At 38.0% G+C, this 14,643-nt stretch overlaps 1 protein-coding gene across 1 annotated transcript in view; it reads right to left on the bottom strand.

The window, feature by feature from the left end:
- LOC121407121 (probable phospholipid-transporting ATPase IIB) overlaps positions 1-10,786 on the bottom strand; it is a 40,209-nt gene extending 29,423 nt beyond the window's left edge. Inside the window, exons 1-2 of the mRNA XM_041598050.1 lie at positions 10,695-10,786; positions 3,410-3,562 (exon numbers count right to left, since the gene is read on the bottom strand). Of these exons, the coding sequence (XP_041453984.1) occupies positions 3,410-3,562; positions 10,695-10,777 (236 nt within the window). The 5' untranslated portion in view covers positions 10,778-10,786. The remainder of the gene's footprint in view (positions 1-3,409; positions 3,563-10,694) is intronic.
- Between the last annotated feature and the right edge of the window lie 3,857 nt (positions 10,787-14,643).

Genomic DNA, 14,643 nt, shown 5'->3' on the forward strand with positions numbered 1-14,643 from the left:
ACACACCTCTGCACAAGCAAAAACATAACAAACAAACATGCATGGGTATTTCAAACCACGACTCAAACCATGTTATCTCACATAGCCATCACTACAGAAGCAGGAGCTTGATTTGAATGGATTTTCATCTGTATTGTCACAGACAAAAGAATCACATTCTGTATTGACCCTTCATGACTATTTCTGCTCATTTCGCAGCTTTTCAGTTCAGACCTCATCCCACACTTTTGAATCCTGTTCTTTTTGTGATGGCATGATCTTAACAAGCATGGTATCATTTCAAAGAAAATTAAATTATCTTTTGAATGATGTCAAATATGCATTGTGTAAAATTAGGAGTTGGTAGAAATTAGTGGTCAAACACAGATTTCCAAACTTTTTTTGAGGGGTTTACATGTATATGGTCAAGCTGATTTTGCATGAGCCTGGCACGTATGCTATTAAACTGCAATTTTAATTACCAGTACATGTAGACTCTAGTCGGTCCATTTTTAAAAATATTTTTCAAAGGTCATTCTTCATTGAACTGTACACTTTCACAACATATAACATTAGAGCGATAAACCTCAAAATGTACAAAAATAGACCTGACAAATTGCAATCTTCCCCAACTCCTGCATTGGCAATGAAAAGTGTACATATGTATGGTACAAAACCAACAGTACATCATCCAGGAAGGTTCTCTTGGTCTCCAAAAAGTAACAAGTGGAATGCCTCTGGCCGTCTCACCTGCATCACGCGATTCAACATACATGTACATGTAGCAGCAGTGCTGACTTTGAAAACTACTATAACTCACACAAGATGTTCAGTGATACTTGGTTACTCTTATTTCCACGTTTTATGAATTAGACCAATACACTTACAGAGATAGGATGGTAATTCAACAAAAAACCCCAATGCGGCCAAAGTTCAATGATCTCACATGACCTTTGACCTTGATCATGTGACCTGAAACTTGCTATTCAGCGATACTTGATTACTCTTATGTCCAAGTTTCAAAAGTCAGATCAATAAACTTGCAAAGTTATGATGATAATTCAACAGATACCCCCATTATGGCCAAAGTTCATTGACCTTTGACCTTGGTCATGTGACCTAAAATGCACACAGGATGTTCAGTGATACTTGATTACTCTTATATCCAAGTGTTATGAACTAGACCAACATACTTCCAAAGTTATAATGGTAATTCAACAAATACCCCCAATTCGGCCAAAGTTTATTGACCCTAAATGACCTTTGACCTTGATCATGTGACCTGAAACTTGCACAGGATATTCAGTGATAATTGATTACTATTATGTCCAAGTTTCATGAATCAGATCCAAAAACTTTTAAAGTTTTGATTGTACATGTAATCAACAGATACCCCCAAATCGGACAAAGTTCATTGACACTAAATGACCTTTGACCTTGGTCATGTGACGTGAAACTCATGCAGGATGTTTGATGATACTTGATTAACCTTATGTCTAAGTTTAATGAACTAGTACTATATTTTCTAAGTTATGATGACATTTCAAAAACTTAACCTCAGGTTAAGATTTTGATGTTGGTTCCCCAACATGGTCTAAGTTCATTGACCCTAAATGGCCTTTGACCTTGGTCATGTGACATGAAAATCTAATAGGATGTTCAGTAATATTTGATTAACCTTATGGCCAAGTTTCATGAACTAGGTCCATATACAATCTAAGTTACGATGTCATTTCAAAAACTTAACCTTAGGTTAAGATTTGATGTTGACGCCGCCGCCGTCAGAAAAGCGGCGCCTATAGTCTCACTCTGCTATGCAGGTGAGACAAAAATTAGACAATTACCGTAAGTAACGGTGTATTAACCGCACCTTTTTCTCGGCGGGATAGAAGCAAAAGTCGGGGTGCGGTTTATACACGGTGACAGGTTTGACCCGGCCCGCCGTAACCTCTCCCGTACATGTACGATGTCTGCCAGTTCACAACACATCGAGTGGCCGGGCGTAGCCTCCCAGGCAATGTCGTTTACTTTAGAGGGGTATGAGCCGCGGGTAATGGGAAGCAATTATTACGATCTTAATTAGATATTGTCCAAAACAAACGCACCCACCTTCATGACACTAATTTTGACTTTATTCTCAATTCAAAGTAGTGAAGTTCCCTGGCTAAGTTAAAAGAGACGCCAAGCATACTCGGTAAAATTTTGTCACCGCTGAGCGGGAGTTGAGTGAGCTTAGAGATTGCATTGTAATATGGTTATAGTGCTATATAGTGTTATATTGTTTTTTTCCTTCCTGTTTGCTCTTCATAAGATACCATGTAAACCACGCACGAGAGAGACGGCACGAAGCCGTAAAAAACAACTGGAAAAAAATGTCAATTTCTTTGTTTCTTGAACTTTCCTGTAATCCCGTATCCAAAATTCATGCTAAGACATCAAATTTCTTATAGTGATTGTGAGGTTGTGATGCAAGAAATGTGAATGTTTCTTCCTCCTACGCTGGGAAAGACACAGATCATAATTTGATAAGATGTACTGGCATGACTGCTACTGTATGTAGTTTGCAATGTAATGGCAGTTCTGTGTGTGTGTACACTGTGACTGTGAGGTGAGTGAGTGTGTAAGTGGCCAATATTGTCGGGACCGTTCTTTCTTTCTAACATTTGTAGATGAATTGATCAAGAACAGCAGATTTCCGCATTCCGGTATCTTTGGATACTTAACTTTGAAATCTTAAACTTAGTTTTTGTTTCTTCGTACCTCAAATATGCATGTAAATGTGAGAAGGATTTTTTTTTTTTTTTTTTTTTGGTCCAAAGTTGGGGGTGCGGTTAATACACGGGTGTGGTTAATACACCGTTACTTACGGTAGCTGATTTGAAATCTAAAAGATCAAGTTCATACTGTCAAAATTTGAAATTGTAATTTAGGTTGAATAAAAGAAAAGAAACCAGTTTCTCTGACACTATTTATCAGACTGATTGTTTCACCAAGATTGCACAGATCTCATACTTGAGTAATACCTTAACTTGAAACCTTGTCTTCTCCTTATTCTTCAAAGCTCCTGAATTTCCTCTCCATTCAAATCAAGTACTTGTGAGGGTTATTGTCAATCAATCATCTTAGGAAGTGCCCAAAAGTAGTTAGATCAATAAAAATCTCAATATTCATTTTGGGCGACTTAGTGTCGGCTTTGGGGTGTTCAGTCGTACATGTATATATGTTTCTCCCACGACACTAAGAATTTCAAATGACTGTAATACAGAAGTCAGTTGTACACTTGTAAAGTTAATCAGATAACAAACACACCTTGCTGAAGCATGTAAAACTAGCAAATACTAAATTTTTTTATGATCAAGAAAACATCCCCTTTTGACATACATGTTGTACTTTATGGACTAAATTGCAAACTCACACATTGATTGCTTACCTTGAACAGGCATTGTTAATGTTGCAGAAAAAACGTGTTAAAGGGTCCTGCCTGTGGGTGCCTCGTCGAGTCAATGACTCATTCTCGTTGTCGAAACCGTCCTCTCCCATGGCCAGAGGGAGGTCCTCAACTGAATCTTCCTCTGATCCAACACTGTCATAAAGAATTTAAAAGACAAATGAATATATTCGCAATAAACATTGATTTCATGAGAAAGTCTGTATCAATTGATGTTAACTGTCGATCTTCCAAGTACGTGTGTACATTACAGTAGATATAGAATCCCAGATATCATTCTGGTACAGTCCGACCTCTCGTATCCTGCCTCCCCTCATCCAGATCTATTTTCCGGACGCACACTTGCTGAGATTTTTTTTTCAATTCAATCTAGTACGTGAGGAAATGAGATTTCAATTTTAACTCAATCCTTTATGCAAACTCACTTTGATTACATATATTTCCCAATATTGTCTACCTACAACATTATTTTACATGAAAATATCTCACCCAAATCACCGAAAGAACTTAGGCAGGATGATTTTCTAGTAAATCAGGGCACAGCACAAACATTTCATCACATTTTCTTTTTGTTTCCCGGGGAAAAACAACATATGTCTCGCTAGCTACATGTAATGCTAGGCCTCAATACAGAAAGTGCCATCTATTAAGTTTAAGCCTACAGTCAGTGTAACAATGGCTGAAATTGCGAAGCTGCGATACCTGCCGCAATGATGTAATTGTAAAACTCAGTTTCGTCAAGTCATTCTCTTTCTTTTGAGGTATGCGCAGTGTATACCTCAATCATTTTAGCAGGATAAATTATCCACCAAATTTGGCCATCGATCGATTTCATTTCTGCTTGTTTCACCAAGATTGCACAGATCTCATGCTTGAGTAATCCCTCAACTTGAAACCTAGTCTTCTATTTATTCTTCAAAGCTCTCAAATGAAGTTCATAGCTAATTTCGCTAGCTAACGCTGGGCCTCAATACGGACAGCGCCATCTATCAAGTTTAAGCCTACAGTCAGTGTAACAATGGCTGACATTGTGAAGCTGAGATACCCGCCGCAATGATCTAATTGTAAAACTTAGTTTCGTCGAATCATTCTCTTTCTTTTGAGGTATGCTCGATGTACATGTATACCTCAATCATTTTAGAAGGTAAATTATCCAACAGTTTTGGCCATCGATCAATTTCATATCTGTAAGAATACCGCCTATAATTTGCATTGACACTGTGCAATGAATACTCTCTGTATGCCCACCACAATAGATAACATGTAGCTGCCACAGTTCCCGGCAGCCGTTACTTGGGGAGGCGCAGGCAGCAATTGGCGGGATATATTTGTTGGTTTGTCAGGCAATACAAATAGAATAAAAAGTTGCAATACTATGGTAAAATATATATTATTTATATTTAGAAAGGAGGGGGTATTACCAACCATTGACGATATACATAAACTTATTTTAGAATATAAGGATCAAGAAAAGAAAATAGCTATTGAAATGGGAAAATTAGGGTGGCACTTGCAAAAATGGGAAACAGTAAAATTATGACAAGGTTAAGTTTGTAAGTCTTTATTTACTTTCAATATATGTAATGATTCTCTCGTGAGCTTGTTATATTCAAAATTGTTCATCGAATTGTTTTGTACAGAGTGTGATCAGATCTTCTGGACAGTTGTGTGTTGTATGTGTGTGTTTGTGTGTGTGTTGGGGTGGGGGAGGGGGAAGTTTGGTCTTTATGCATTTTCATAATAACTGATTTCATTGTTTTCATTGTATATACATGTATGATTCATGCTTATAATAAGTTAGTGAAAAAAGTGAAAATATGAAATGTAAAGTATTATATGTGATTTGAAATGTTGAAATGAAATGTTATGTAACTTTTTCGTTCATGAAATCAGAATAAAAACATTATTTAAGAAAAAAAGTAAGTTGCCAATGTCAGAACCTTTCTTTCTTGCTAAATTGTAGATGAATTGATCAAGAACAGTAGATTTCCGTTTACTGGTAATCTCTTTTGATTCTTTGAAATCTTTATCTTAGTTTTTGTTTCTTGGTACCTCAAATATGCATGAACTGTAAATGTGAGGATTTAGAAAGAGAGTGTGATAATTATTTATTTTAGTCCAAAGTTGGGGGTGCGGTTAATCCACGGGTGCGGTTTAGACTTTTACTTGCGGTATTTCTTGCTGCATTCCGCAAGAACATCATTCAAATGACATTACAACGGATTGGTAGACTCTTCAGCAATCAAAAGTGGTGTTCGAGATGATGAATCTTTTCAGAGAAAATATGTCTTTGAAAATACTTGAGCCATGTGTATTTTTAGCACAGAAGCGCACTAACCCAAGCTTCGGGGGCGCAAGGAAATTACACCTCATCAACAATGCGCTTCATTATTTTTCAGAAGAGGTGATTATATTGGTTGACCTAAGCATATAACAAGACTGGCAGCCGTCTGTTTCGAGGAGTTTGTTAATTCTTTATTTATTCCTTATGCTATCGTGCAGCCACTATTAGGGGACTTACAATGCAAAATCCCCCGTCAGGGCTCTTCAATTTTAGTCTTTAATGAATCAAACTTTTGAAGATTAACACGACCGAAATGCAAATTAATATTCCCTCTTGGCATTAATTGCCAAAAAACAGGGAAAAATCAAGCTAAAAGGAACAAAAACAGTGACTTACCTCGGCTGTCGCACAATTTCACTTCCGTTTTATCCGAACTTACATGTAGTACATATACTTATGGCAATTGAGTCCCCTGCACAGATCGCGCAAGAACTTTGGTCTCTGTATTTGGTGAGTGAAGCGAATGGAGTTCAGCTGAACCAACATAACAGAGACTGAAGCTTTTGGTCTAGGCTGATGTAGACCAAAAACTTTGGTTTCTGTTTGGTTATGTTGGCTGTTCCGCTGAACTCTGACTCTGACTCCACTCACCAAATACAGAGACCGAAGTTTGTGTATTAAGTTCGGTTAAAACAGGGAAGCGAAGTTGCGCGAAGTTTATTTTTCCCGTTTTGGCGCATTTCAGGCCAAAACGGGATACAATTCGACAGCTGTCGCCAAGCGGAAGACAAAGAAATCAAGATGACGACGTAAACACGGCCGTAAGCTCTTCCCATCTTTTCATAACAAATTTCTCGTTTCTTTAATGAATTCTTCTTTGAAAATGAAATCAATATCGCAAAAATGTTGGAAATTAAGTTGAACCCCATGTTTTAGGGCTAGATCTTTAAGTTTTAGAGGGACAGTAAAATCTAGGGGGCGAAAGTTTCAGGTTTTGTACCCGTACATGGGTGAATATAGCTTAGGATCCCAGGTGTCAGTGGGGAGTAACCCTACATGTACGTAGAGTAAATGACTTTTACTCCCCAGACGCCTCCAGGCTGCGTCTGAGCTGTGTACGAGGAGAATTTTTTTTGTCTATACCGGTATACATACATGTATATTCACAAAACTTCTCGACAGATTGATTTTATGCACGATTGGTAAAAATAAAGCCAGCCTGATACTTGCATGATTTTGTGTCACGCATTGGCACGACTTGAACTAGTCTTGAACTGTGCGTAAACACGTCGTGACTGTGTGCCATGTCGGGACGAGAATTTTGAAATGTTCAAAATTTTGGTCACGACAAAATTTATCGACCGGGTCTTGAACTATGCGCAAACTCTTCGTGAACTCGTCGGGACGATGCGTGCCAGTGCGTGGCAGTGCACGTCATGCCATGACTGTCACCAATAGTTCACGAACAGCTCAAGTTGTGTTCACGAATAGTTCAGCACGAAACCGTCCGAATTGCGCAAACTCGTCCTGCTAATGCGGGAAGTGCGTGAACTATGCGCAAACTATGCGTGAACTCGTCATGCCAGTTCATGTCAATGTGGACACTGACGGGCACGCATTCGTAAACTATTCGTGAACTTGTCATGAACTATGTGTGAACAAGTCGTAAACAGTGCGGGAGTCTCCCAGTTTGTGCCCCAAGACTTGCCACGACAAAATCATGGCCAAAAGTCGTGCAAGTGTCAGCCTGGCTTACCAGTGTGTTGGTGAATGAGTCCAACCGATAGAAATTATCAAAATCAACCAATTTATTGGTTAGCATTACTAGAATTTTGGTTGATCTGTTGATATTGACATTGTTTGTAGGTCGAACACATTATTAACCAACAGATTTGTTACTTTTGCCGTTTTGCATTTTGCAAAGAGATTTTTTAAACAGCTGTAGATCTAACTAGATCTTTAATATTTTTTTTAAGCCTGAGTCGAATCGATTTTAAAATCGGTGTTCGATCGATGTCATCGAACACCGGTGCAGATTTTGCAAAATCGGTGCATCGAAAAAAAAAAAAAAAAATACGTCGGCCGGCCGATTCGTTTGGTTTACACAATCAATCATCAAAATATCAGTAATGTCCAACTTTACTACTACTTACTTGATTTCTATTGCCCCCAAAGTGAAACCGAATGAGTAATTATGATGCTATTCACCATTAATTTGAAGTTTATTTCGATCATAGTTCGAGTCTTACTCGTCTGCTCGTGCCGAGATAATTTATGCACGATGAATTCATGAATGGAAGTCATGGCCATCGATCGTGCATGCGCAGTACTGTTCTTTAATCAAACCAGAAAATGGCCGGAAATTGACGCGATCAACGTAAAATAAATCTTGCTTTCATGAACAATATTAAAATCATGACCATAGAACATTATTTAATCGTAATATTTAACAATAATTCGCATATGATAATCATTAATATGAATTTAGAGCTTGATGTGAAACGTTTGTATTTCGTTTCAATTTTCAATGGCAGACATCTCATGACGATCGACTTGACTTCTTGAGTCGAGCTAGTGCACTTGTCTAAAAAAAATAATCATCACGTCAGGATTGATTCTCGAACATTGTCTACATGCTAAAACTCTGTTCAAGTTCGTAATATCACCATATAATAACATTTTACATGACAAAACAGAGAAAATTGCGTTTGATATTTTTTTCCATCAATTTGAAGCTAGTTCGTGCCCAACTTTGGGCTCTGATTTCATGAATGGGGAAATGTCATACGTCATCAAACACGCATGCGCATTGTGCTTATTTTCTCGGAGCTTGGAGGAGACGTCCAGAGATAAAATAGAAATAATCCCAGTATTATTTCTTCCATATGAACATAACATACTTTGCTGACATCGTCAATTTTCTTAGTATGACCATAAAATCTTGTTAAATCGTAATAATTTAGATGAATTTAGGGCTCGATTCGAAACATTCGTATTTATTTTGATCGCATGCTCAATTGCGTCTAAAAAACTGGATTGTCATTATCAGGATTAATTCTCGAACATCGTCATAACTCATATTCCACAATCTTTCCTCACAATCGTTATATCAGCATTGAATAGCAATTCAAATGACCATCCAGAGAAAATTACGTATTTATTCCCATAAATTTATTTGGAGCTCATTTTGGATCCAACTACACAATCTCAGGCAAGTTACAGCGCTCTCCGTTGATTGCAATTGTTTGCTGGCGCTGACGTCAAGCACGCCTGTCGTTTCGGGAGAGTGAGTGTACGGAGCTGCGGACGGGGCTGGTGAATGGACTGCGAATGCTAGTCGACCGAAAATCATTCGGATCGACTCTGCGTGATTCATGTCTTTATTATTGTTTCATTTTAAACTTATATGTTGTCATCTGCAAATATCATTGTTGAAGATATTTTGGGAAGAATTCTGCTTTGGTCCCCGGCCTTTTTTGTGATCATGGAAAATACAAACGAACTTTGCTCTGTCATCTGCTTGTGCAACGCTCACCCGGCCAACGCCAGCGCATACCGTCAGTGCGTAGTGCATATGCAAAGCGCATCGCATCGACGCAAAAACAAGACTAAATTTTCCCCGCCTTCAATATTCGATGCATCGATGTTCGATCGAATTAGAGCTGTCGAACACCGGTTTTCAAAAAAATCGATATGACTCAGGCTTAATTTTTTTGTCTTAGAATGATCCCGATTAGTGTGAAATTGATGTCGACCGTCATCGTCATCTACCTCCTTGCTAACATTGGCTACTTTTCTCTGCTAACTCCTCAAGAAGTATTAATATCAGGCGCAGTAGGGGCTGTAAGTTAAAAACTGGGGATCGGGGCGTTTCACAAAGAGTTTTGTGAGTGATGTTCACTGACAGATGTACATGTAAGGCTTGTAGACATCTGATTGACTGAAACCAAATTAGCCATTGGAAATATTTTGACTGAAAGGACAAGTATACCCCAACAAAAAGTTGATTTGAATAAAAAGAGAAAATCCAACAAGCATAACATTGAAAATTTCATAAAAATCGGATGTAAAATAAGAAACTACTTCGTGTCCTCATACTCGAAACACTCGGACTCAACAGACGGCTGCCAGCGCCAGCTGTGGACAGTCTAGGTTGATATAGACAGCTGCCAGCAATCTGTTTCGAGGAGATTTTTAACATTTTTTTTTCTCCTTCTACACAGACGGCTCGCTATCCTGCAGCCACCATTAGGGGACTTGCAATGCAAAATCCCCCCGTCGGGGCTCTTCAATTTTTGTCTTTAATGAATAAAAATTTTGAAAGTTAATGCGACCAAAATGCAAATTAATACCGTATTCCCTCTTGGCATTAATTGCCAAAAACATGAAAAAACTGAGAAAAATCAAGTTAAAAGGAACAAAAACAGTGACTTACCTCGGCTGTCGCGCAAATTCACTTTCCCGTTTTATCCGATCTTAAGTAGGCTACATAAACATATGGCCGTTGAGTCCCCTGTACAGATCGCGCTAGAACTTCGGTCTCTGTAAGACTGTATTTGGTGAGTGAAGCCAACGGAGCTGACTGCTGAGTTCAGCTGAACAACCAAAATAACAGAGACTGAAGCTTTTGGTCCAAGGTTGATAATGAAATAGGCCTAGATGATAAGACAATTTTCAGAATACCAATTAAAAAGAACTTTAGCGAGCTGTTATCTTGCTGACTTCGAAGAAAAGTTAGACAATTTTCAGAATACCACCCGTGCATGGACCATGACCACGAGAACGCAAAATCGATCCACCCGAAACCCTCCCACGATCGCAAAGCGAGGCACACCCTGCATTTCAGGGGCTCCAAAATGACAAAACTACATGCTTTTTTTCGCGATTTCCAATCGCTAACATAATAATATTACTTTCTGATAACCAAAAATGTTTCTAACATGCTAATCTTTTACAGATATTCATAATAGGTGAGGTAAATACCTTTCTAGTTCCTGATATCTGGAGTAACTCGGTTGATATTTCCTCCTTGAACCGATAATTCGTGTAGAATAATGATCCGCCATAGTCAACTTCCGGTATTTCGCGAGATCATGATGCATGATGGGATATCGAGACAAATCCCCCCCCCCCCCCCCGGCCCCGCAGCCTCTCCCAACGGGTCCATCCCATATCGTCTCCTCAATTATTAAAGATTGTGGCAGTGGGAAGTGTCATGGGTCACGTCGATCCCCCGCCCGCTCCCCTGCCTCTCTTTTTTTTTTTTTTGGGGGGGGCGGTACTTCATGAAAAATTTTGCTCATTATTCATAAATCAATATTTTATTATGCTATCTCACCCAAATCTATGTTTCCATATAGGCCTGTTGGTAACAAATATGACAAGTAAAAAATATGCAGGTGTCTTTTGTTTCATATAATTGTTTATATTTATTATTTTCTGGATTTAGCCCCTTTGGCATAACTAATTTCCACTTGTTGCTTTATCGGGCAAAGGTACCGTACAACATGTAACCAGTAAACAAAACAGTAAAACCACTAGACAGATTGTGTTCCTGTTAAACCTTTGTGCAGTATATTACCCTTCGAGACTTTTAATGCAAAAGGGACTCCCCCCCAAAAAAAAAAATCATAATTAATTTGATATATATCTTTTTTATGAAAAATGATCAGACGTGGATTTAGTCCCTTTTGCATTTATTAACTGATTGACGTAAATTTCAAGTCCTTTATTTAAACATACTTCTTGAAAGATTTTGGAGTTGGACTATACTAGTAGTCGGTTAATTAATTAATTTTGTGTTTTGGGCCAATTTTTAAATGATGATTGTAATTAAAGTTTGAATTTTGTTTCATTATATATAATGTTTTATTGTCCAACTTAATGGAAATTCATTTTGTTTACATGCAAACATACAAATTACAAATATACATAATCAAGGAGAGACAAAATTAATACAAAAAAAAAATCAGTTTTTCTCCATCTAACGGAGACTTTAGAGTTATGATGTGTGTGAGTGTGTGTGTATGTGCACATATGTTGAAGCTTGATGTAAAATATGATGCAATGATTATGTTGATATCTGTTTTCCTACAAATCATTTAGTAATTCAATATAAATTATTATCAAAATATAGGGTTGGGTCTCAGTTAAGTTTGTTTGCTTTTAGATTCAAATATATATTTTTACGGTAGTTCATTCCATCCTTATTTGCTTCAGTTTTTGGTAAATGTTTTTGCATGTCCTTGTTGATATAAAATAAAGATTTGTATTTGTATTTATCTTGAGTTTATAACCATTTGAATGAAATCCTTATGGAAGCTTAAAAGTGCCACCCAGATGTTGAGATAATCATCTTGGGAAGTCGACATCATGATAACAAAAGATCAGATGACGAGATCCCGGATCTCATCATGTCAACATCTTGTAGAAGAGATGATCAGATGACAAGATCCCGGATCTCATCATGTCAACATCTTGTAGAAGAGATGATCAGATGACAAGATCCCGGATCTCATCATGTTGACATCTTGCAGAAGAGATGATCAGATGACAAGATCCCGGATCTCGTCATGTCGACATCCTTTAGAAGAGATGATCAGATGACAAGATCTTCGATCCATGATCATGTCATCTGATCATCTCTTCCACTGGATGTAGACATGACGAGGTAGAAGATCTTGTCATCTGATCATCTCTTCTACAAGATGTCGACATGATGAGATCCGGGATCATGTCATCTGATCATCTCTTCTGAAAGATGTGGACATGATGATATCCAGGATCTCGTCATCTGATCTTTTGCTATCATGATGTCGACTTCCCAAGATAATTATCTTAACATCTCGGTGGCACTTTTAAGCTTCCATAAATCCTTGATAAAAACATGTTGATAAAATGTGTTTCGTCAATTAGCAGTAGATCCTCCATATGATATAATTTCCATACATTTTTCTCAAAAAAGAAAGATATTTCATTCGTGCAGAGAATAGATAATTAGACACACTTTCTACATCACTATTCATCAGTGTTCCGTTCAAAAATCGGAATTTATATTACATGATAATAGGAGAGTATCTCGCATATGATGTGACATATTAATAACTTAAACAATTTAAAAATCTCTTCTTTGATGGATGTTCATCTTCAACAGGGGCCTTGGAACGGTTTTCAAAGTGGGTGGGGGGCTAAGCATGCAAAAAATCACAGTATGGTGACTATGGTCATTGTTATGTTTTTGTACACGGTTTTGGAAAAATTGGGTGCTGAAGCCCCCCCCCCCCCACTTCCGCGGCCCCTGTTCAATATTTTTTTAATAAGAAAAAAACCTATCGGCAGGGTGAACTTCCTCTTTCACACTAAGAAATTTTTGAAACACTTGTACCAACCTTTAAGGGTGTAGTGCACCCTATAAGTGGCAAAAGGTAAACAAAAATGCACCTTTTTATCATTAAATGCACCAAGAATTGCTCGCTTGCAGGTGCAAATATGAACCTGTTAAGGTGCATAGTACTTGACATTAAAAAGGGTTCAATTTTGAACCTTTATCACATTGTTCAATTTCGCACCCTATATGGTACCTAACACAGCCAAATGCACCCTCAAATGAGCATAAGTGTATACACGCATTAGCACCCCTTTGGGTGCAGCTATTTGTACCAACCCAGAGGGTTTGATCCCCTATTTCTTAGTGTGTAGATTGTGTTGAAATTGAACTTCATAGTTTCACTTGTATTAAAAAATAAATGTGAAATAACATAATGATGATAAAATGCCACAAGTATCACCACAAATGATGATAAAATGCCACAAGTCTCGAAAATTAAAACAAAGCAGACAGACATAATAGCCTGAAATCAGGCCAACAATAAATGACCGACCACCGGGGGTCCTTGGCCACACCCCTGCGACCCTAGCTGCCCTTCGGCCACGCACCGCCACCACATTTTATAGTCTGAAAAGAATCTAAAAATCTTTAAGACACATTACTGGACTGTACAAAGGTAGCGCATTTGACTGTCTCCCCTCCCCCTTCTCAAACACCACCACAAAGTCTGACCCAACAATATACTGGCTTACACAAAGAAGATGTATTATGGTCCTCACCCCCCCCCCGAAATATAATAAAATAGATAACAATAACAAAATAGATAAATGAAAATAAAGTTATAGTCCGAAATAATCTGAGATGCTCGGGGGGGGGGGGCATTTGCCCATCAACCACCACCTTCAGCTGAGGGGTATATCGGGAAGGGGTCAGTCCGTCCGGGAAATTGGGAAGTATGATAGGCCATTGGTATGCGATAGGCTGTCATAATTATTTGATAACATCAGACACTTTTCGACACCCATTGAAACTGCCAAATTGCTACTAAACTATAACCCGAGGGTTCCGAGTGACTAATCATTGACTCCTATATATTGCAATTATATCTTTTTAACTGATCATATTCGGTTCCATTATTTTTTTTTCAAATTGACCACTGTTAACTTGCTTGAATTCGTCATAATATGGGTGAGCATGGGGCTGGGAAGCAGGCTTGCTGGAGCATGAAACACCCAAATATGTTTCTTAACAAACCCACAACCCCTCTTTTTAATTGGTAAATCGTTCCCAGGCCCCCTTTCGAGCTTGATATTGAGGTGTTTTTCAATGCTCCTATAGGACCCATCGTCATCAACTTTCCCTTTACAATTGAACGGATAAAAACAACATATTAAATCTTTACCTTTGAATGAAAATATACTTTATTCATATCAAAGTATTCTCCAAACAGAACAGAAATCATGGCTACTGACATATATTTTTTTTTCTGTGATGCATGTTCGACAATAGTTTGTTTTTAGCATTATAAAAGTTATGCTATGGAAAAATGTACGAATATGAATGCAATGTTTAGGGAGGAATGAAACTTCATTTTACATGACAATG

This window comes from Lytechinus variegatus, chromosome 2 (assembly GCF_018143015.1).
Source record: "Lytechinus variegatus isolate NC3 chromosome 2, Lvar_3.0, whole genome shotgun sequence".
Lineage (NCBI taxonomy): Eukaryota > Metazoa > Echinodermata > Echinoidea > Temnopleuroida > Toxopneustidae > Lytechinus > Lytechinus variegatus.